This window comes from Patiria miniata, unplaced genomic scaffold, assembly GCF_015706575.1.
Source record: "Patiria miniata isolate m_02_andy unplaced genomic scaffold, ASM1570657v1 HiC_scaffold_7, whole genome shotgun sequence".
Taxonomy (NCBI): domain Eukaryota; kingdom Metazoa; phylum Echinodermata; class Asteroidea; order Valvatida; family Asterinidae; genus Patiria; species Patiria miniata.
The window spans coordinates 30,649,014-30,667,364 of NW_024037074.1; the positions used below are offsets into that span (position 1 = coordinate 30,649,014).

General features: G+C 42.7%; 3 protein-coding genes across 6 annotated transcripts in view; 2 read left to right on the plus strand and 1 right to left on the minus strand.

The window, feature by feature from the left end:
- Positions 1 to 6,603, plus strand: part of LOC119744812 — a 49,402-nt gene extending 42,799 nt beyond the window's left edge. For 2 of the 4 annotated variants that reach the window (XM_038220961.1, XM_038220960.1), the window contains exons 14-18: positions 851 to 1,184; positions 2,026 to 2,160; positions 2,390 to 2,510; positions 2,988 to 4,448; positions 6,344 to 6,602. In XM_038220961.1, coding sequence (XP_038076889.1) covers positions 851 to 1,184; positions 2,026 to 2,160; positions 2,390 to 2,510; positions 2,988 to 4,448; positions 6,344 to 6,426 — 2,134 coding nt within the window. In that variant the 3' untranslated portion in view covers positions 6,427 to 6,602. Of the gene's footprint in view, positions 1 to 850; positions 1,185 to 2,025; positions 2,161 to 2,389; positions 2,511 to 2,987; positions 4,449 to 6,343 lie in introns of all 4 variants that reach the window. The other 2 variants (XM_038220963.1, XM_038220962.1) reach the window with 2 other exon arrangements.
- Positions 6,604 to 9,128: 2,525 nt separating this feature from the next.
- Positions 9,129 to 12,580, minus strand: LOC119744283. Its single transcript, XM_038220153.1, has 4 exons — positions 12,403 to 12,580; positions 11,765 to 11,859; positions 10,339 to 10,487; positions 9,129 to 9,396 (listed from the first exon to the last, which is right to left on the minus strand). Exons 2-4 carry the CDS (start codon positions 11,817 to 11,819, stop codon positions 9,181 to 9,183), a joined length of 420 nt encoding a protein of 139 aa, XP_038076081.1. The 5' UTR covers positions 11,820 to 11,859; positions 12,403 to 12,580; the 3' UTR covers positions 9,129 to 9,180.
- A 511-nt stretch (positions 12,581 to 13,091) lies between these two features.
- On the plus strand, positions 13,092 to 14,888 carry LOC119746330. Its single transcript, XM_038223214.1, has 3 exons — positions 13,092 to 13,385; positions 13,790 to 13,899; positions 14,614 to 14,888. The coding sequence occupies exons 1-3, from the start codon at positions 13,301 to 13,303 to the stop codon at positions 14,827 to 14,829; spliced, it is 411 nt and encodes a 136-aa protein (XP_038079142.1). The 5' UTR covers positions 13,092 to 13,300; the 3' UTR covers positions 14,830 to 14,888.
- Positions 14,889 to 18,351: the final 3,463 nt, after the last annotated feature.

Sequence of the window (18,351 nt, forward strand, 5' to 3'; positions counted from 1 at the left end):
AACCTAACCTGATGAGGTTTCAGCTCAGTGGATATTGCACTTTTTTTCCAGAAAACAGTGAAAAACTATGCGCAACCTTTTGATCACAAAACACGATTTCGTCAATAGCACTCTTTTATCCCAAAAATCAGTCACTTGGCTGATCCTTAAAAACCACCTCATTTCTTCCAAATGACGTCAAGCCAGACAGAATAATTTCCTGGGGTGTTTAGTACCAGTGAGAACTTTAATCCAAGCAAGCTTGTTGATAATACTTCGGTAGGTCACTTTTGGGATAAATGCAAGTGATCCACTCCTTCTGATTTGAAGCGTGCGATCACACCCCCACACCATCGCACACCTAAAAGCTTCCCGAGAAGTGTGAATGATTGCACGCCTGAACTTCCCTGGACCACAGATCACACACCTAGAAAATCACACACCTAGAAAAAACACACGCCTAGAAAAATTCAGTGTGCTTTTTTTCCACACGCCTGTGATTTTCAAATCCCATTCTTAATGGTTCTGGGATCAGCTGATTTCCGTATTTTATAGTTTGCTTATTTTAAACTTGGAAACACTGTAGAAAGTCCTGTAAATCTTGGAATTTCCTATTATTTTGTGATTTCCAAGTGAATCTTCTTGGCACTGGCTCTCTGCTGTACATTACAATGTGTGCACCTATTGGTAACCAGTGATGCAATCAAACTTGGTAAGCTCGTCCTGAAACAGCTGATTAGTCCAACCAGGTTTGACAAGCATGTGTTCAATAAGAATTGGTTGAACTGTGGTTGAATGTATTGTTTAATCCAACTTGCTGTGATATTCCAGTCTTAAATTAATTGTTCCGATCTCGTTTTTACTTTTCCAGCCCCTCCAAGTTGCCCCGCCCGACAGGGGCAGCCAACTCCGAGAGCCTGCCGAACCGGAAGAGGGTCAAATCTGCACCTTCCAAAGTAGTCCCCTCAACGACCCCAACAACCCGGACCCACCTTGGACACCCAGACCCCCAGACGCCTCACCTGGGTACCCGGGTACCCAACACCCATAAGAGGGGCGAGGTGAACGGGGACATGGCCCGTGTACCCAAGACCCAACCCAGGAACGGTGCCGGGAGCAGGCTCAGTAGGCAGCCCAAGGATGGACGGAAAGAGCCCAGGACAACGGAGACACCTGGTGTGAGAAAGGCGTCATCCAGAGCAAAGGTTAGCCTTTTCTTCCTGTCAGTCATACAGTGCGCATTAACCAATTAGATCGCTCTTTTTGGTCAGGTGACCATGATAGCTCACTCTAAAGCCCGGTTCGTACTTCAAGCGAAAGCAAGTGCGAAGCGATATTCATGTCATCAACAATGGTGGACACGCTGTGAACTTATTGTTAATCAAACTAAGTATTGCCCTTCACCGACGTATAAACACTGTACATGTATACCAAGTGTTTTTACATCACCCCGGGGCAAAATTCCATCTTATGACGAACTTATTGTTGATGTCACAAATTTTGCTTCGCCTTCACATGAAGTGTGAACCGGCCTTTACTCGTTCAAAAGCACTGTGAGAAATGTTTGTTCACAAACCAAAGGTGGGCAGGGCTAATGGCCAAAGCCAGAATAGACCGTAATTGATGTATTAGGTATAAGTAATTATGTAGAGCAGGGGTGTCAAATCTCAGCTTTAAAGACGATTTCAACATTTTTTGTTTAGGATTTCAGGTTTTTTTCCTCACTTGTTGTGCGCAAAAGAGTAGGGGATTTCCAAAGTTCAGCTTTTTTACACCTTAGCAGCTGTTTTCAGCTATTTTTATCAGTGGTCACACCCCTCCCATCACTCACACCCCTGGTAGAGAATTAAGCAAGTCTGATTCGTAAGTGACAGTCATTGAGTCAGTCAGTCAGGTAGTCAGGTACAAAATAGGCTGGCCCCTTGGGGACTTGGGGGAAGAAATAAATTGAAAAATTCTCTTGAAAGACATGTCTGAAATCTGATCACTTTCCCTGACCACCAGTCACATTTTTGCCCTGATAATGTTCTCTCTTTATCTTTTCAGAAGTTGGTTCCAGACGTTTCCACAGCGTCTCCATCACTTCAAAGGACACCTGTGGCTTCAGCCAAAGCAGGTGCTATGTCCAGCGCCATGAGATCCAAAACTGCCCCCCGGGCACATCAAATACTAGCAGAACAGGTGCGTTGGGGATTTTTTCCGGGGAAAAAATCTGACTTTAATATCTTTGCCTACTTGTCGTCAGACTTTGTACAAGTAAAACTGAGCTTAGGACTGTAACTAATCGGTGGTAGCACTAGGCCTATCTAAGGTTGGCGCTCCAGCCGTGCTGACTGGAAAAATTGAAATTCCTCCCTCGCTTGGCTCTTATTGTATTGATTATTATTTTTGTATTTGGTTGATGGTGCAGATCGCTGATGCAGTGACTACAGGAGGAAAGATCACGCCTGACTTTCTGGAATTGTTGAGGACTCATTCGCGGGAGAATTCCCCGCTAGACTCGGCTCTCGCGGACCCATTAGCAGGATTAGGTGAGCAAGTTATCTTATTCTGTCATTAATGAAGTGGGAGAGTGTAACCTAGTGGTCAGGGTGTGCTGTGTCCTTGGGCAAGCCACTTCACCCTACTTGCCTCTCTCCACACAGAAGTATTGCTGGGGAGTAACCTGCAATGCACTTCATTCTGTCTAGAAAATAGAAAAATCCACTGTTGCTTCACGCTGTGGAAGTTGAAGTTGAAGATGAAAACCGACCTGATGACCCATATTGGCTTGGGACAATTGTTTTTATTGAAGAGACAGGATTTTAACATTTGACCTTCAGAAAAGCCCCAGGTACCTGACTTCCATGGGTTGTCTTTATTTTATCAAAAATTCGGTAAAATTATTTTATCAAAAATTTGGATGCAATCAGGGTGTCCAGGAAATTATTAATTACGTGAGAGTTGAATGTTCATTCATCAGTTTAGTTTTGGGGATAATTTGATAAGTTGGAATTGTTGTTTTTCAGATCAACATGCCTTTGTCAGCAAGGACAAGCTGAAAAGAACCCCAGTCACCGAGGAGAGGAGTCACATCGCCTCGACAAGACTGGGAGACACCCCTAAACACACAATGCCAACAAGGACTCTGTTTGATTCAGACTCTAGCCCTGGTGAGCCGTCAGTCTTGAGTCGTGACCCTGGAAAGTTATCTCCAATTGATGGTAATGATCTGTTGCTACTTGGGTCAAGGGAAGGCAGTCCGATTGAAGACAGCAAAGACTTGATGTCGGGAGTTGTTGTTGGAAACCTCCTTGATTTAGAGGAGCCAGAGCAGCAAGGCGGTACCCTCCTTCCTTCAGGGAACCTCTTGGACCTTGCGGATGAAGCTGAGGTATCCGCGGAGGCACGGTCTGACCACTGGCTGGCTTCTCTTGGAGATGGCACCACTCTGCCGGAGACGAGGCCGGAGTTCTCAGAGGATCTGGAGCAAACACTCGCTGAGATCTTTCAGACCAGGACGCCGCAGCTGTCCACCAGAGCCAAGACCAGGATTGCAGCTCGCAAGCAGGGGTCGTCCCTGTCGAGCTTCCAAGAGGAAGACGAAACAAACTCATTTGGGACTCCATCGCTACCCAACAGAGAGACAGACCTCACAGAAGGGCTGACCCCAGACCTGAATTTGTTGAGACAGGACAGGTTAAGAAGGCAAACTGAGAGCATCGGATTCCATCCAAGGAATGACCCCCTGAACTTTTCACAGCCACGCAAGAACCAAGCTGACGTCAGTTTAAACAAAGTTCGGCAAGTCAGTGGCGGGTCCCAGAAGAGTGTTACCTTCTCTGAACAGGTCGACGAGCACAGCTTCTTGGACCAGAGCATCACCAACTCTGAACAGTCAAATGTTGACTCTCCATCAAGGGACTACATCAGTCCACTTGGCACTCCTAGTGACAAGCCAGGACCCGACGAGTCCCTTCAAACTCCAGGCAACTCGTCAAGCAGCAGCCCTCAAGAAATCCCAGGGAAAGATCGTGGTACGTTTCTAAGTGACGTCTACCTGGCGCACTCCCCTCCCCCGCCTAACAGGCCAAGCGAGACTCTCTTCACGAGCCCACTAGAGGGCCAGCTGCTGTCGGACTCGGACCTGGGCCAGGACTTCTCCATGAACCTCTCCACGGCCATCGATGACCTCCTTGTGCCTATCTCTCCGGATATTACACCATCCAGGACCCCCAAACTGACGTCCCGTCACTCTTCGGCTAATTCATCACAACCTTCTGTAAAGAAGACATCCCGACTATCATCCACACAACATACTGAACATAGTTTATTCATGGAGTCATTACCACATCAGAGGGATGCTTTCAGCCTGAAACCTGGGACTTCCCCACTCATAGAAGACTTCTCCAATTTACACCTTTCTAGAATGACGCCCGTGACACCCAACCATAAATCTGTGGAAATGCCAATGAACTTTGATCTATTGGGTAAGTACTTGCCAACTCATAGTTTCTGTTTCAACTCACCGTGGCATTTATCTCTATTCTTCAGTGATCCCACTAGTCGCATCTTTCAGCAATTCAGCATCAATTTTTGGTCATCATCTAGGGAATTTTGTTGTTGTGATTTTCCCTTCAAAATTGCAATTGTATAAACTACACAATACCAGGGTTCGACCTGAACTTTTTTGTTCACTAGCCAGCCGGGCTACCAAAACAGATTCTGAACTTGCCCGCGGGCATTTTAACCAGCCCGCATGTTTTTCTGTGTTATTAACAACAATGTGCATATGTAAAACGTGTATCCTGAGGCAATCTTGTTATTGTTTTTAATAAACAGATCTAATAATTTAACCCTAAACAGTTAGTAACATTAAACATAAATTGATCCTTCCCGTCCTTTCATCATTGCCGTAGCCCAATTTTTTTTTGACTCGCAAGCCGGGCTACTCAAGGAACAGTTTGACTAGCCCTCTGCTGTTTTGACTAGCATTTGGCTAGCGGGCTACTATTAAAGTTGAACCCTGCACTATACTCAGTCCTGTCCAAATTCGAATCTGGTATTGGCTCGGGTTGCGAACAAGAGAAGGCGCTTTTTTGACCGTGTGCATACTGATTCGTACACATACACCTTGTAGGGTGAAGTACGCACGACTCATTTGTTTCAGAATGTTCACAAAGCCAAAGCGTCATCGCATGAGCATCGGGCGCATTGGCAATTTGTTCGAACGTCTCTCCATTTGGTCTCCCCCAACTTTCCCTTTCTTTCTGTTTAGTGGGTACAGAGCCGATAGCATTTGGGCTCTACGATGAATCATTAAAACAGACAAAATTAACAGGTAACACCATTTTGAAAGAAATCTCTTCTTGGAAGAAGTGTGGTTCTGAAAAGAACCGGTTGGCTGAGTGTAGAACTTGACGTTTTGGACAGTGTGCTGTCCGTCCTCGGGAGACAGAGCACGCTGTCCGAAACGTTGAGTTCTACACTCAGCCAACCGGTTCTTTTCAGAACCACACTTCTTCCAAGAAGAGATTTCTTTCAAAATGGTGTTTCCTGCAATTTTGTCTATTTTATGTCATCCGCCATGCAGAGATGCCAACCAGTACTCTTTTGGAGTAATTACTAGGATTATGAGGCATGTTACTACTCTTGAAAATTCCAGCTGTCCTATACGCCAACATTGTGGTTACTCTGAAAAGTACTGTGGTTACTCTTAAAGATATAGTCCATCATTTGTAATTTGTGCATTTGTTCATTTGAAGCAATAAAAGTGTTCAAAATCTAATGAAGGATACTGAACAACTAACCTGATGAAGTTTTAGCTCAGCTTCAGCTGTATATTCCGAGAAAAACAGCATTCTATGATCTCAATTTCGAATCAAAAGTTGCTGAATCATGTTTTGAATTGGGCCTGAATTCAGCGTCCGAGATACGTTCTCACTGAGCCGATTGCAGCTACGCGATGTCGCGCACTGATCCGACGAATTATAACAACCGCACGCGCGTGTGCGTCGTGCCAATGCTTGCGCGCGCTTCGCTGAATAACAAAATGAACTACTAATTTAAATTTTCCTACGGTGCGTCTTAAGACGGATGGCTGCAAATGATGGACTATAGCTTTAAACTTGACTGTTGTCCTATGTATTTACATTAGCATTACTCTTTGCAGGGAGAATCATTACTATTTTGTAGTCTGTAAAGTTGGCATCTCTGCGCCATGGAAAGCTTCAAATCATGTATGAATCATTACTTCACAGGATGGAATTTTTGCAATCTGGGTATTTTACCCTTCAGATAAAATTTCATAATCACTGTATAAATCAGTGATGTCTGCTTGCGATTATTTTTCGACTTCTTTTTTAATCTCATTTTGAACGGGAAGCAGATGAGGATGACTCCATTCTACTGCCCACCTCACCAGCTCTGAGGCAAGGGGTTCTCGTTGACATCTCTCCGCCACACTAGTCCAGCAACTGGCTACAGACAGACAATATCAGCTACATCTCTCAGCTTCAGTCAGCTAAGTCTTGTAATAAAACATACATAAGGCCAAAACAAAAAATAAGTCGGTCTCTGGTCAGCGCGGCGCGTCGTTTTTAATCATGCGCGTCGATCTTTTTTTTTTCCAAAATGTTCCGCGGTAGCTCCAACAGCGCCCTCTATTTCCGCACCTCATTTTTTTTTTACCAAAGAGCACCAAGGAATGGGAAATTGCACCAAGGCAAATGATCGAAAGCACCTAGGCAAATTATGGAGGACACCAATGTACATGAGGACACCAAAAAAGCAAAATAGTACCCCCCACCTTGTCTGTACAATCCAAGCTTGAAGAAAAAAAAGAAAGAAAGAAAAAAAAAAAAAGCCGCGTCAATTCCGGAACTTTGGTCTGACCAGAGACCGAATATTTTTTTTTTTTTGCATAACAACTAACTTGTTGAAGTTTCACATCAGTGAATACTCTACATTTTGAGAAAATGTATGCACAAATTTTTGGGAGTGTCATAACGAGTAACGTACGTAAAAACAAATGTGAGTGCACAATCAGCTCTGGCCGTGTTGCAAGAAGTCTTGCATGAAAGTCTTGCGTGAAATCGATCAAAATGATCCCTGCCCGAGCTGAAAAATGCGACTCCGAAAAATGTGACTCCGAAAAATGTGACTCCGAAAAATGCGACGCCGATGGCACATTTTCGGGAAAGCCAGACAGACAGACCATTGGACCGACCAACCACCAAGTGACATGTAGAAGCTCATGCCAGAGCTTAAAAATTGTGCCAGCGGGCGGACTTTCTAATACCACCTGAAATGATTGTTTTCTTCCGAATGATACCATTTCAGGTGGAATAATTTCACAGGGTATTTAGTACCAGTCCTATCTTCACTTTGAGCAAGGATTTTTCTCATTAAATCGATACATATTTCTGATTAATTGCAATTGTTCCTTCATGCTTTTTAAAGCTATAGTCCATCATTTGCAGCTATCCGAAAAGTAACGGCATAATTATTGATGAAAAACATACTTGGTTGAAAGATAGTAAGGGGACTAAACTCCCTGTGAAATTATTCTTTCTTGCAAGCTGTCACTTTGAAGTAATCAACGAAAGAAGGCCTTGCCAACGGTGCTTCTTAAGACGCACCGTAGGAAAATTTAAATTTGTATTATTCGGCGAAGCACGCGCAAGCATTGGCACGACGCACACACACCCCCGGTTGCTATAATTTATCGGATCAGTGCGCGACATCGTGTAGCTGCAATTGGCTCAGTGAGAACCCGTCTCGGATGCTGAATTCAGGTCCAATGATTCAGCAACTTTTGATTTGAAATTGAGATCCTAGAATGCTGTTTTTCTCGGAATATACAGCTGAAGCTGAGCTGAAACTTCATCAGGTTAGTTGTTCAGTATCCTTCATTAGATTTTGAGCACTTTTGTTGCTTCAAACGAACAAAATGCACAAATGACAAATGATGGACTATATCTTTAAGGTGTGTATGCACACTTTGGTGTGGAAAGCTTATTACAAAGCTGTATATATTGCATAGAATTGGAAAGCTAATAATTTTGAAGTTTTGTTTTGTTTGGTTTTTAATTAAATTGTAGCTTGTACACTATGAAAGCAATGGTTGCAGTTTATATAATAAAGCACATTAACATTTCTCATAAGTTTGGGTAACTTTTCAGGGGAAAGCGCTAGTTTTTGTTGGAAAGGAAAAATGCCAACTTCAAACTGTGAAATACAATCCCAACTTGTATTTTATTTACTCAATCTGAATGAAGTGGGATTTAAACAATAAATGTGACTTTTGTAAATGATTTTTTTTAAATATAAATTTGGCACTTTGAGTGCGTCACATGCTATGCACAATTTTAATAGCACAGCTTTTGTTACAGTAAAGGAATTGCTATGCAAATATTACTATGCAAATATTATGACTGGATTGTACATAGATAACTAAGAAGTGTCCAAGAAAAATGTTGAAATGCGTAGCAGAACCGTTTCTGTCTTATAGCAATCCTGGCCTAAATGTTAAACAAACGTGTTTCACAACACTTAATGAAAGGTTCAGTAAACTAGTTGTCTATCTTAAACCTTTGCTGTGTATATTTCCACATAAACACTGACTGACGTGAAAACATTTCGTATTTTTTAGGAAAATTGTCTTGTCAGACAAAAAAATTTGGCAGCAAGATGAGAGATTATCTTGAACTGAGCATGTGATCTGTGAAGAGCCTCCACTTGACATTATACACCGTACACCACCTTTAAAGCTTGATGTTTATTTATGCTAGGTCTGATGTTACTTTTTCCCCAACAACCCCCACATCAAAACTTTTGAATCGATTTTTAAGATTACTCTGAAATAACTTATGATTAACGGCTCAAGGGTTTTCACAGATCACATAGCTTATTTTATAACCCTCTATTATTTAACGCACACTTAGAAACTTGATAATTTGTGTGACAGCGAAAACAAAATGATAAACTTCTTTTGAACAAATATTTTGAAATGCAGGTTTTGATTTTTCACGTTTGCTCCTTTGTACTGAATATGAAATATGACATTAATTTTGGATTGAAGCCTTGTAAAATGATTATTCTCAAATAAAGTATTCTTCTATGCTTGCAACAGTTACAAGTTTAATATTTGTTTTCATTTTTTTTTCATATTTTCCAGTGATAAGAGGTGTATTCATTTTGAATGTTTACGAGTTAATGAAACTAGAGCAGCCATTTTAGTGCGGCAGTCGTTGCTATGGCAGCCATGCCTAGCAACCACACAGACGCAGCCTTCCCATTGGCTGCATTGCAGTGGTTAGAATCACAGCAGGAGAAGCAGGCGCCGGTGCCGAAGGTCAGGAAGCAGTCCTCTTCGCACTTCGGGACGCACGACCGGTCCACATAAATTTTCTCGTCCATGTGATACGTCGATTTAGTCTACATGTGTACAAGAAAAATAACTCATAAGATTTAATTTTTGCGTCGGGGTGATGTAAATCAATATTAGGTTTTGCCCTTCACCGACGTATAAACACTGTATACTCAGTGTGTTACTTCCTGAGTAATAGTTGGAAAAAATCACTCAGGTGGGACTCGAACCCACGACCTCCTGCTTTTTAGCGCAGACGTCTAACCACTCGACCACCAAGCTAACGGGATCGGTTAGCTGGTTCGAATCTGATGTACATAGCAGTGGGTACGCCATTTAAGTATTCATAAGATGGAATGTTTGCGTCAGGCTGATGTAAATCAATATTAGGTTTTGCCCTACACCGACGTATAAATAATAATAATCTTATAGGTTGGGGCGGGCTGACATCATCTGATGGAAACATCTATTCATTTGCACACCAGTTTTCATAGGTTGCTATGTGATACCAGTCAGCACCCCAGACTCAAGAACCATTGAGTTTCAAGAACATAGGTCTGGGAGCCAGATAAGCCAATGTGAACAAATTCCTGGATGTCCGCGCCCACCTATAGATACAAAAGAGATCTGTGATAACATCTGGGCCCAATAAGCCTCTGTACTGATGACATCACACTTTGTTTACATGTGCACTTTCCTTTGGAGCCAGTGGGGGCCCACAGTCCACCGAGCACCATAGGAAAGCACAATTGTAAACAAAGTGTGACGTCATCAGAGGCTTATTGGCATGGCGCTGCTAAGCGCACAGCTTTCTGCTAACAGCCTCCATCTATGTCACGGAGACCGTAAGCAGTAAGCACAGCAAAAACCATGCTTACCTCAAGGGAAAAAGTTGCTTAAATTAGTGTCTGATGGTGTACCTATGTGCTTTAGTTTATTTTGTTCTCTTTTGAAATATAAAATAATGTAAAAGTGAAACATTCAAAGCAAACTTCACCCAACATTGATACCTGGCACACGCCGTCACACGTTGTCGTGTTCTGTGGTTGTGTCAGATCAAGAGCCTCGCCACATTTGTTGACGTCCACTACGTCATCGCAATACGTACCACAGATCGGAGCCCTAGCGATGATGCCATGACACATATAGCACTCAATACCTGGCGGGGAGGGCAAAATAGAGATGGCATTAGTCAGGCAGGGTGGGAAGGAGAGGGAATTCTTAGAATTGAAAAAAAAAAGGATTTGAAACTTGCTAAAATTGTGTGCAGAAATTTTCTATTGGAAATTGTTACTTTATAAGCCCTGCCTTCAAGATATTAAATTCATTATTTGGGGTGGGTTTTTTTTGGGGGGGGGTCAAAACACTTGAAAAGAGAGATCATCTCAAAAGACTTTTTTTGTGTCTTAATGGTTTGTTGTAATTTGAGGTTTGGGTTGGGTTGGGTTGGGTTGGCTGGGTTGGGTTGGGTTAAGTTGGGTTGGGTTGGGTGAGATTGAGGGGGGGGGGTTGGTTGGGCTGGGTTGGGTTGGGATGGAATGGGTTGGGTTGGGATGGGTTGGGTTGGTCGGGATGGGTTGGGTTGGGTTCGGTTGAAATGTGTGGGTTGAGTTGGGTTGGGTTGGTTGGATTGAGTTAGGTTGGGTTGAGATGTGTTGGGTTGGTTGGGTTAAGATGGGTTGGGTTGGGTTTAGATGGTTTGGTTTGGGTTGAGATGATTTGGGTTGGGTTGGGTTGAGATGGGTTTGGGTTGGTTGGGCTGGGTTGGGTTGGGTTAAGTTGGGTGAGATTGAGGGGGGGGTGGTTGGGCTGGGTTGGGTTGGGATGGAATGGGTTGGGTTGGGTTGAGATGGGTTTGGGTTGGTTGGGATGGTCGGGTTGGGTTGGGTTCGGTTGAAATGTGTGGGTTGAGTTGGGTTGGGTTGGTTGGATTGAGTTGGGTTGGGTTGAGATGGGTTGGGTTAAGATGGGTTGGGTTGGGTTTAGATGGTTTGGTTTGGGTTGGGTTGGTTGGGTTGAGATGGTTTGGGTTGGGTTGGGTTGAGATGGGTTGGGGCTGAATTTAGTTGGGTTTAGTAAAGCTTGGGTTAGATTGGTTTGGTTTCAGTGCTAGTGGGGGATGGGTTCAGTGGGGGTGGGATGGGTTGGCTTGTGTCGGGTTGGGTTGGATTGGCGATGGGTTGAGATGGGATAAGTAGGCGGGGCTGGATGGGTTGGGTAGGGTATGGGTGGGTTGGGTTGGATTGGGGGTGGGTTGAAATGGGATGCGTGGGATTGGATGGGTCGGGTTGGCCTTGGTATATGGTTTGGTTGGTTAATAAGGGTTATGACACCCCCGCCTGACCTCTACCCCCACCCCTCCCACGCCAGTGGCCACACCCTACCCTTTCAACAGTTGGGAATTTTTCATATTCAGCATGCATGTGGTTTATTTACCTGACACCGATTGTATAGCCGAGGCAAAGCCGGCAATCAGCAGAAATAGCAACATGTCAACCCAGATCACAAGCAGTATACCTGGATTTATTTAACTGATATGGAAATAAAGACAGAGAAACATTTATTCTAGTAAAGTAGTAGTTGTATTCTAGTAAAGTAGTGTATTGTCACAACCAACAATGAGCTATTAAAAAAAATGCAAGGGTCTTTATTTATTTAATAATGGAGAACTTGGCTCTGTGGCGAAAAGGGATGCTTCTGGTTAATGTTATGCATGACTGTATAAGCACCCTACGTGTAGTAGAAGGCCTAACTCCTAGCCCTGGTGGACTCCCTTTCCTCCCTACGTCGTCCAACCTGGGCTAGCCTAACTCCCAACCAACTCTACTCAAGAAGTTGTGATTCAAATAGGCCTATATAAGAAGAACTTGAAGTTATGGTGGCTTTATATCAACCGTGACCTAGTAGTGAGTGAGTAGTGGGACTATAGCAATCTGTACAAATCTCTTCCACTTCTCGAATTTAGAGGCATTTTGGCATCAGTAAAAACGTGCTCTGATCCTAAGACATTTGACCTATCACATATTTTGTAATATAAGTGTTTAATAAGTGCATTATATACCGTTTGAACTTACCTGAAGTTTGCCAGACTTTTAGGCCTTCCCCACCATGTCAACTTTGGAGCTGAACAGACCTAATCGACCACAAAAACCCAACTGCGAAAAGTTTACCCCTTAAAATGTTACCAAAAAGCTGAAATATTTCCCCGATTCCTTTTTCATTTTTTAGCCTGCATCAGCGCCCACAGAGAATGATTCCATTTTACGCTCGCGCCTAGGCGCGACGCGCATCCTATGCGCTATATCTGCTGCGCGCACACACACATAATTAATATCAACCTTCATTAAAAAGTGGGGGGGAAATTACAAAATCCGTCCAAAAAATAGTAAATAAATATTTACAACCGTTTTTACTTCCTCTCTATGAGAGGGGCAGAGTGACGCAGGAAGGGAGTTTACGTCAAAATTTAAGCTTCTTCACGACTCAGACACTTAATTCCTAAAATGGGTTAAATTTTGCTTGTCGGAACTTTAAAAAAAAAAACAGCTCGATATTATTTTTCATGGATGTAATCACTGTCTCTTGAGCTAGTACTTCGCCTCTCTTGCAAGTTTGGCCTGAATTTAGAGTGTCTAGAGTCCGATTCCCGCGTTATTTCTCGACCGTGGGCTAAAACCTTTTGGGGGGGGCCAAAAATTAACTCGGACAGACACCGCGCGCCGAGTTTTGAGCACGCGTCCGTCTACTCTTCATAGCGCCCTCTGTTGGCAATCCTTGCAACTTGCGAAACTTTCCACAAATGAAAATGTTGGATTTTACAGCGACGGAGAAATGACTTGTCGACGGAGAAATGCCACATTTTTTTCGCCTTCATGTTAATGTTATTAGTACCAACGGAAACTCAGGACTTTCCAAGTTTATCTGTGAAGCGGTAAATCTACTTGTATATTGAACAACAACAAAAAGAGCATTATGAATTCGATACTCCTTGCAACGTCAGTTCTTGTTTTGATGGCGCCGTGTACCATGTGCACAAGTACTTCGACAAACAACGCAGGTAGGCATGACGTTATGTTGTCTGGCCGTAACTTCCGTAAGCAGTTTTGTTACTTCAGTTTGTAATTGTTGGGGGTTAGGAATTACCCCAACTGCATTTCTCCCGAGTTTGTTGGTTTGGCAAGCGGGTATTATAGAGGGAAAACAGAAGAAGAAATGGCAGACAAAAGAATTAGGCTTTTTCTCGAATAGAATTTCAAACTCAAAGCAGGCCTAAAAACCTGCAAAAACAAAATGGCGCAGGTTAATGGAATTAAAACTTTTAAAAGTACTTGACCTCAATGTAAATTTGAGAAAAAAGGTGCACAGATAAGATCACTTTTGTGACAGTTGCCAAACCTGCACTAATTGTTTTCTAGTTCTTTAGTCCTAATTAAAACTAAACTGCCTGTTTCCTGTCCACAGACAAGGAGTGTTTTGAGTGCTATGGGGTCATGGGTGAGAGGACAGACTGTGGAGCTACACTCTCTCCAGATGACGTTGTCAATACAACACGCTGTGCCTACAGTTGCGCCGTAAGTTTATGGACAACTTAAACATAAATAGTTGCACTAGCCCCGAAAACCTTACAAGCAAGCAGTAAGGCTAAGTAACAAAACAAAAATTGTTTCTCTGCGCTTTTTGAAAAAATGAAGGAGGCGCTCTGTTTTTCCCCCAAATGGCAGATTTTCCAAAATGGCGGATGGGTTCTTCCCTTTTCTTGACTGTTTTGCTGATAGAAAATTGTGTCAAAAGGAGCCGTCGCCTTAAAATTTGTTGGAAACAAATAAGGCAATATATTTGCAAAATTTGGAAAATATATTGCAAGTGTACGAATTGAATTTTTTACAAAGGTGGCGGGTGGGAAAAGGAAGCAGGTTGGTACGGGAAACTGTTGTTTTTTTCACTTGGCCTAACAAAGGAGGAGGGGTCATCAGGTTTTGAAATTTAGGTAGTATTTAGCCAGTCTTCAAAATAGTAAAAAACCTTCACTGCGGTTTGTATTTTCAGCATGGGCAGTCTGTGTCATGAATCTTCACCCAAGCTGCTCTATGATTGGTTGAGGCAGTTTGTTCATCACAAACCTTCACAACCAATGGTTTTGCACATGAAGATTTACTGTCCAATAGAATCAACTGTTTCATTTATGCCCTTTTCAGCACAACCAGGTTGTTTATTTATTTTCCCTTGTGTAAACCTATGACTGTATTAGTTTTAAAAAAAAGTCTCTGTCTTTCTACGTTTCACAGAAGGTGCTAATCTACATGATGGACCAGAAAATCGCCATCTCTAGAGAGTGTGTTGAACACTGTGAGGACGGATGTGTGAAGGACATTGCAAGTCATTGCTACTACTGCTGCAATTCCACACTGTGCAACAGCACTACAGGCCTCAAGCAAACTCCAAAGCAGAACCTATATGCCAGACTCATAATTCTACCATTGCTGTGTGCAGTATGGAATTAACCAATAACATTACGCCTACTATTGGAAGTAAATTTTGAAGATATATGCTCAGTGCAATTTTTTTTATTTTCTTTCAGGAAGAAATCTTCATCAGTTATGTTTCTTGATATAAAAAAAACTCATTTAGGACCTACATGTACCTGTTATGTTGAACAGGGTTCCCGCGGTCATGTAAAAGTCATGGAAAATCCTGGGGGAAAAACTTGTCCTCGAAAGTCATGGAAAAGTCATGGAAAATTGGAAGAAAACACACACAAAAATGACATGGAAAGTCCTGGGAAATAAACTTGTCCTGGAAAGTCATGGAAAAGTCATGGACAATTGGAAGAAAAAAAGGTAAAAGTCATGGAAAGTCCTGGGAAATAAACTTGTCCTGGAAAGTCATGGAAAAGTCATGGAAAATTGGAAGAAAAAAATAGTAAAAGTCATGGAAAGTCCTGGGAAATAAACTTGTCCTGGAAAGTCATGGAAAAGTCATGGACATTTGGAAGAAGAAAAAAGTAAAAGTCATGGAAAATCCTGGGAAATAAACTTGTCCTGGAAAGTCATGGAAAAGTCATGGACATTTGGAAGAAAAAACAAGTAAGAGTCATGGAAAATCATGGGAAATAAACTTGTCCTGGAAAGTCATAGAAAAGTCATGGACAATTGGAAGAAAAAAATAGTAAAAGTCATGGAAAATCCTGGAAAATAAACTTGTCCTGGAAAGTCATGGAAAAGTATTGGAAATCAAGATCATGTACTGAAGGGTTATTTTTCATGGGCCGCTTTTAGAATGGCTGTATGTATGGGAAGGAGGAGGCCATTATTGATTAAGACAAGATAAGTTTGCGGTAGCACCATGTGAATAAATCTCTTTTGTGAGTATGTGTGGTTCTGAAAAGAACCGGAGGGACTCGACGTTTCGAACAGTATGCTCTGCCCGTCGTCAGGAGAAAGAGGGATTCCAACGATGATGTTCGAAACGTCGAGTCCCTCCGGTTCTTTTCAGAACCACACATACTCGCAAAAGAGATTTATGCACATGGTGCTACCGCAAACCTATCCTGTCTTAGTATCTTTCCACCATGCAAACCTTCAAATCTCACCATTATTTATTAAAATTTATTTTCAAAAGCTAACAAATGGTTAGCCTAACATAAGTGGTTCATCAGTATTATAATACCACACAACTTTTCTCTGCAAAATGGCGTTAAATGTCATGGAATTTGTTATATTTTAGTCCTGGAAAGTCATGGAAAAGTCATGGAATTTGGTCTTCAGATTTCTGTGGGAACCCTGGTTGAACAAAATGTCCGTGTGTGCTGTATGAATGTTGAATTTTGTATTAATAAGTATTTTCCTCGTTAATTTGTTAGATGTGATAAAGTCAGTTTTACGTTGAGGAACAGAATTTTGCCTTTTTGAGGCCTTAATGGTTAACTTATAATGGGGAGATTCTAGTTCCTACAGTTTTGTACAGCCGATTCTCCCCCATGCCCACGGGCAGAAATTATGGTCACTCTGAAAGTAAAAAGTCCCTTCCCAAAGGGAAATGTACCAACAGGTTTAGTATTGTTTCTAAAGCTGGACAATATTAGGGAAACTTTTCATGGATTGCTTGATCTAATGTGTTGTCGTGGAATGTGTCTTTTTCACGGCGATAACATTGTATAGAAAGTGAACTCTTCAGTGTTCAGTTTATCAGGCTGTGTGGATTGAATAATCAAAATAATGTAATCCCTTGGTTGGCTGGGCAATTATAGCTTACGCGGTATAGCAGCATAGCCATACATTGATTTTTGTTTTATTGGAGAATATTTTTTTCCTAGAGCAAGTTCCTGAAACTTTCCGCTAGAGGGAAATTTGAAAAGCTTTTGGACGAGAGAGGCCCGTGTTGAACATTAACATCCGAGAGTTGTGTTGAAGTAAACCTGTGCTTATGATCAGCCTTAGCGTCCCTTTCAGAAAGTTTATAATGTAAAAAGTAATGTTTCTGGTGTAAGTCTCGAGTGGCTTTTGTGTTCTTTTTCTCCTTGTCTTTCCCCGGCCTCTACACCCCTTGAATATCCCCATGCACAGTTCGTACGTGGCTCTGTACACGTGGTGATCCTCACAGAGTCAGACTTACACCCCATGTGCTCAGGCGCGGTTCTACGGGGGGGGGGGGGGGGGCTAGGGGGGGGGGCTGTAGCCCCCAAAATTTAGTCTAGCCCCCCAAAAATAAATTCCGAAAAAAAAAATTGCATTAGCAAAAAGAAGGATTGTGATGTACATGCGAACGGTCTCCCCCTAAAGAAAAAGTCGTGACAAGGGTGCATTTGTAGTTAATATAGTGTGAATGATTTTAGGATTTTATTTGCGCTCCCCATTGAAAATATAGCCCCCCCCCCCCCCCCCTATTGATTTTCGGAGGCCTAAGTGTCTGGAAAAAATAACCGGTCTACATTTCAGCACGCCTCCCTGAAAAAAATTCTTGATCCACCGTGCTAGCCCCCCCCCCCCCCAAATATTGGTTCTAGAACCGCGCCTGCATGTGCTCCTGAAGTTCGAGAATTTTAGTTTTACACACAAAACAAGTTACGAAAATACCGCACCGGCCAGACTAACGCGTTTATATTTTCAGTGTCGAGCGGATGGAGGACCGTCCCTTCGTCCAGGGGGCGGCGGCGGCACGCTTTTCAAACTGGCGGGCGGGGGAACACCCAAAAAAGGGGCACTCGCTTAGAAAAAGGGGCACCTTCTGTCAGTGTGTGGAAATGGAGAAAAGAATATGGTCCCGTTCATTATTATGAATACGTTGTCCATCTTGCTCTTTGTGTTTCCTTTATTATAGTTGTGTAGAGAGACCTTTTTTTTTTCGCGAGAGCTAGAGGGGCACTGTTGCGTTTGATGGCTAGTTCAGTGACCATTTTATTCGCGTGATGAAGAGCACTATTGTTTATAGGGGCCAGTTTTCCATCTTGAAAAGGGGCACAATTTTAATGTTGCGAGCGGGACACTAATAATTTCGAGGGGCAGTTTTCCATCTCGCGAGAATTGAGGTGCACAATCAATGCGAGAGGAGTACTTGTGTTTTTGACGGGTAGTTAATTTTGCATTACCTCATATGCTTTCATTACGTGTGCGTTTGAGGGGCAGTTTGTTTCCATCTCGAGGGGGTACATTTTGTTGGCCTGGAAAAATCTGCCCCCCCCCCCCCCGTTCCGCCGTCCCTCGTCAGTTGCACATCTGAAATATGGAGACGTTTTGACATTGCTTTGTTACACTTCACATCTTCTTCGATGTTGCTTTATGCTTCGCATTGATCACAAAAGTTGCATTGCCACCGAACAATGAGCAACCTTATAATTGCGGGTAAGCGGCCTATGCCTAATTATGTCGTCTAGCGGGCCCGGCGCGTCGCAGAGTGATGCTGGTACGTAGGCCAAACCTTATGCGCATTGGCCTATGCTAAACTTGCTGGGTTTTTATTTTTATTTTAACAAAGGAATTAAGGTTTTTCAGTACCGGAACGGCCAATGTGTATTTTCAGTCTTGGCA

What these genes read in the sequence shown, in the direction of transcription:
- LOC119744283 (XM_038220153.1), bottom strand. Translation starts at nt 11,819, where the DNA reads ATGTTGCTATTTCTGCTGATTGCCGGCTTTGCCTCGGCTATACAATCG. An exon ending in GGCTATACAATCGGTGTCAG is followed by an intron (nt 10,488 to 11,764) that starts GTAAATAAACCA and finishes CCTCCCCGCCAG; the next exon opens with GTATTGAGTGCTATATGTGT. An exon ending in CGTGTGACGGCGTGTGCCAG is followed by an intron (nt 9,397 to 10,338) that starts GTATCAATGTTG and finishes GTACACATGTAG; the next exon opens with ACTAAATCGACGTATCACAT.
- LOC119746330 (XM_038223214.1), top strand. Translation starts at nt 13,301, where the DNA reads ATGAATTCGATACTCCTTGCAACGTCAGTTCTTGTTTTGATGGCGCCG. An exon ending in TACTTCGACAAACAACGCAG is followed by an intron (nt 13,386 to 13,789) that starts GTAGGCATGACG and finishes TCCTGTCCACAG; the next exon opens with ACAAGGAGTGTTTTGAGTGC. An exon ending in GCTGTGCCTACAGTTGCGCC is followed by an intron (nt 13,900 to 14,613) that starts GTAAGTTTATGG and finishes TACGTTTCACAG; the next exon opens with AAGGTGCTAATCTACATGAT.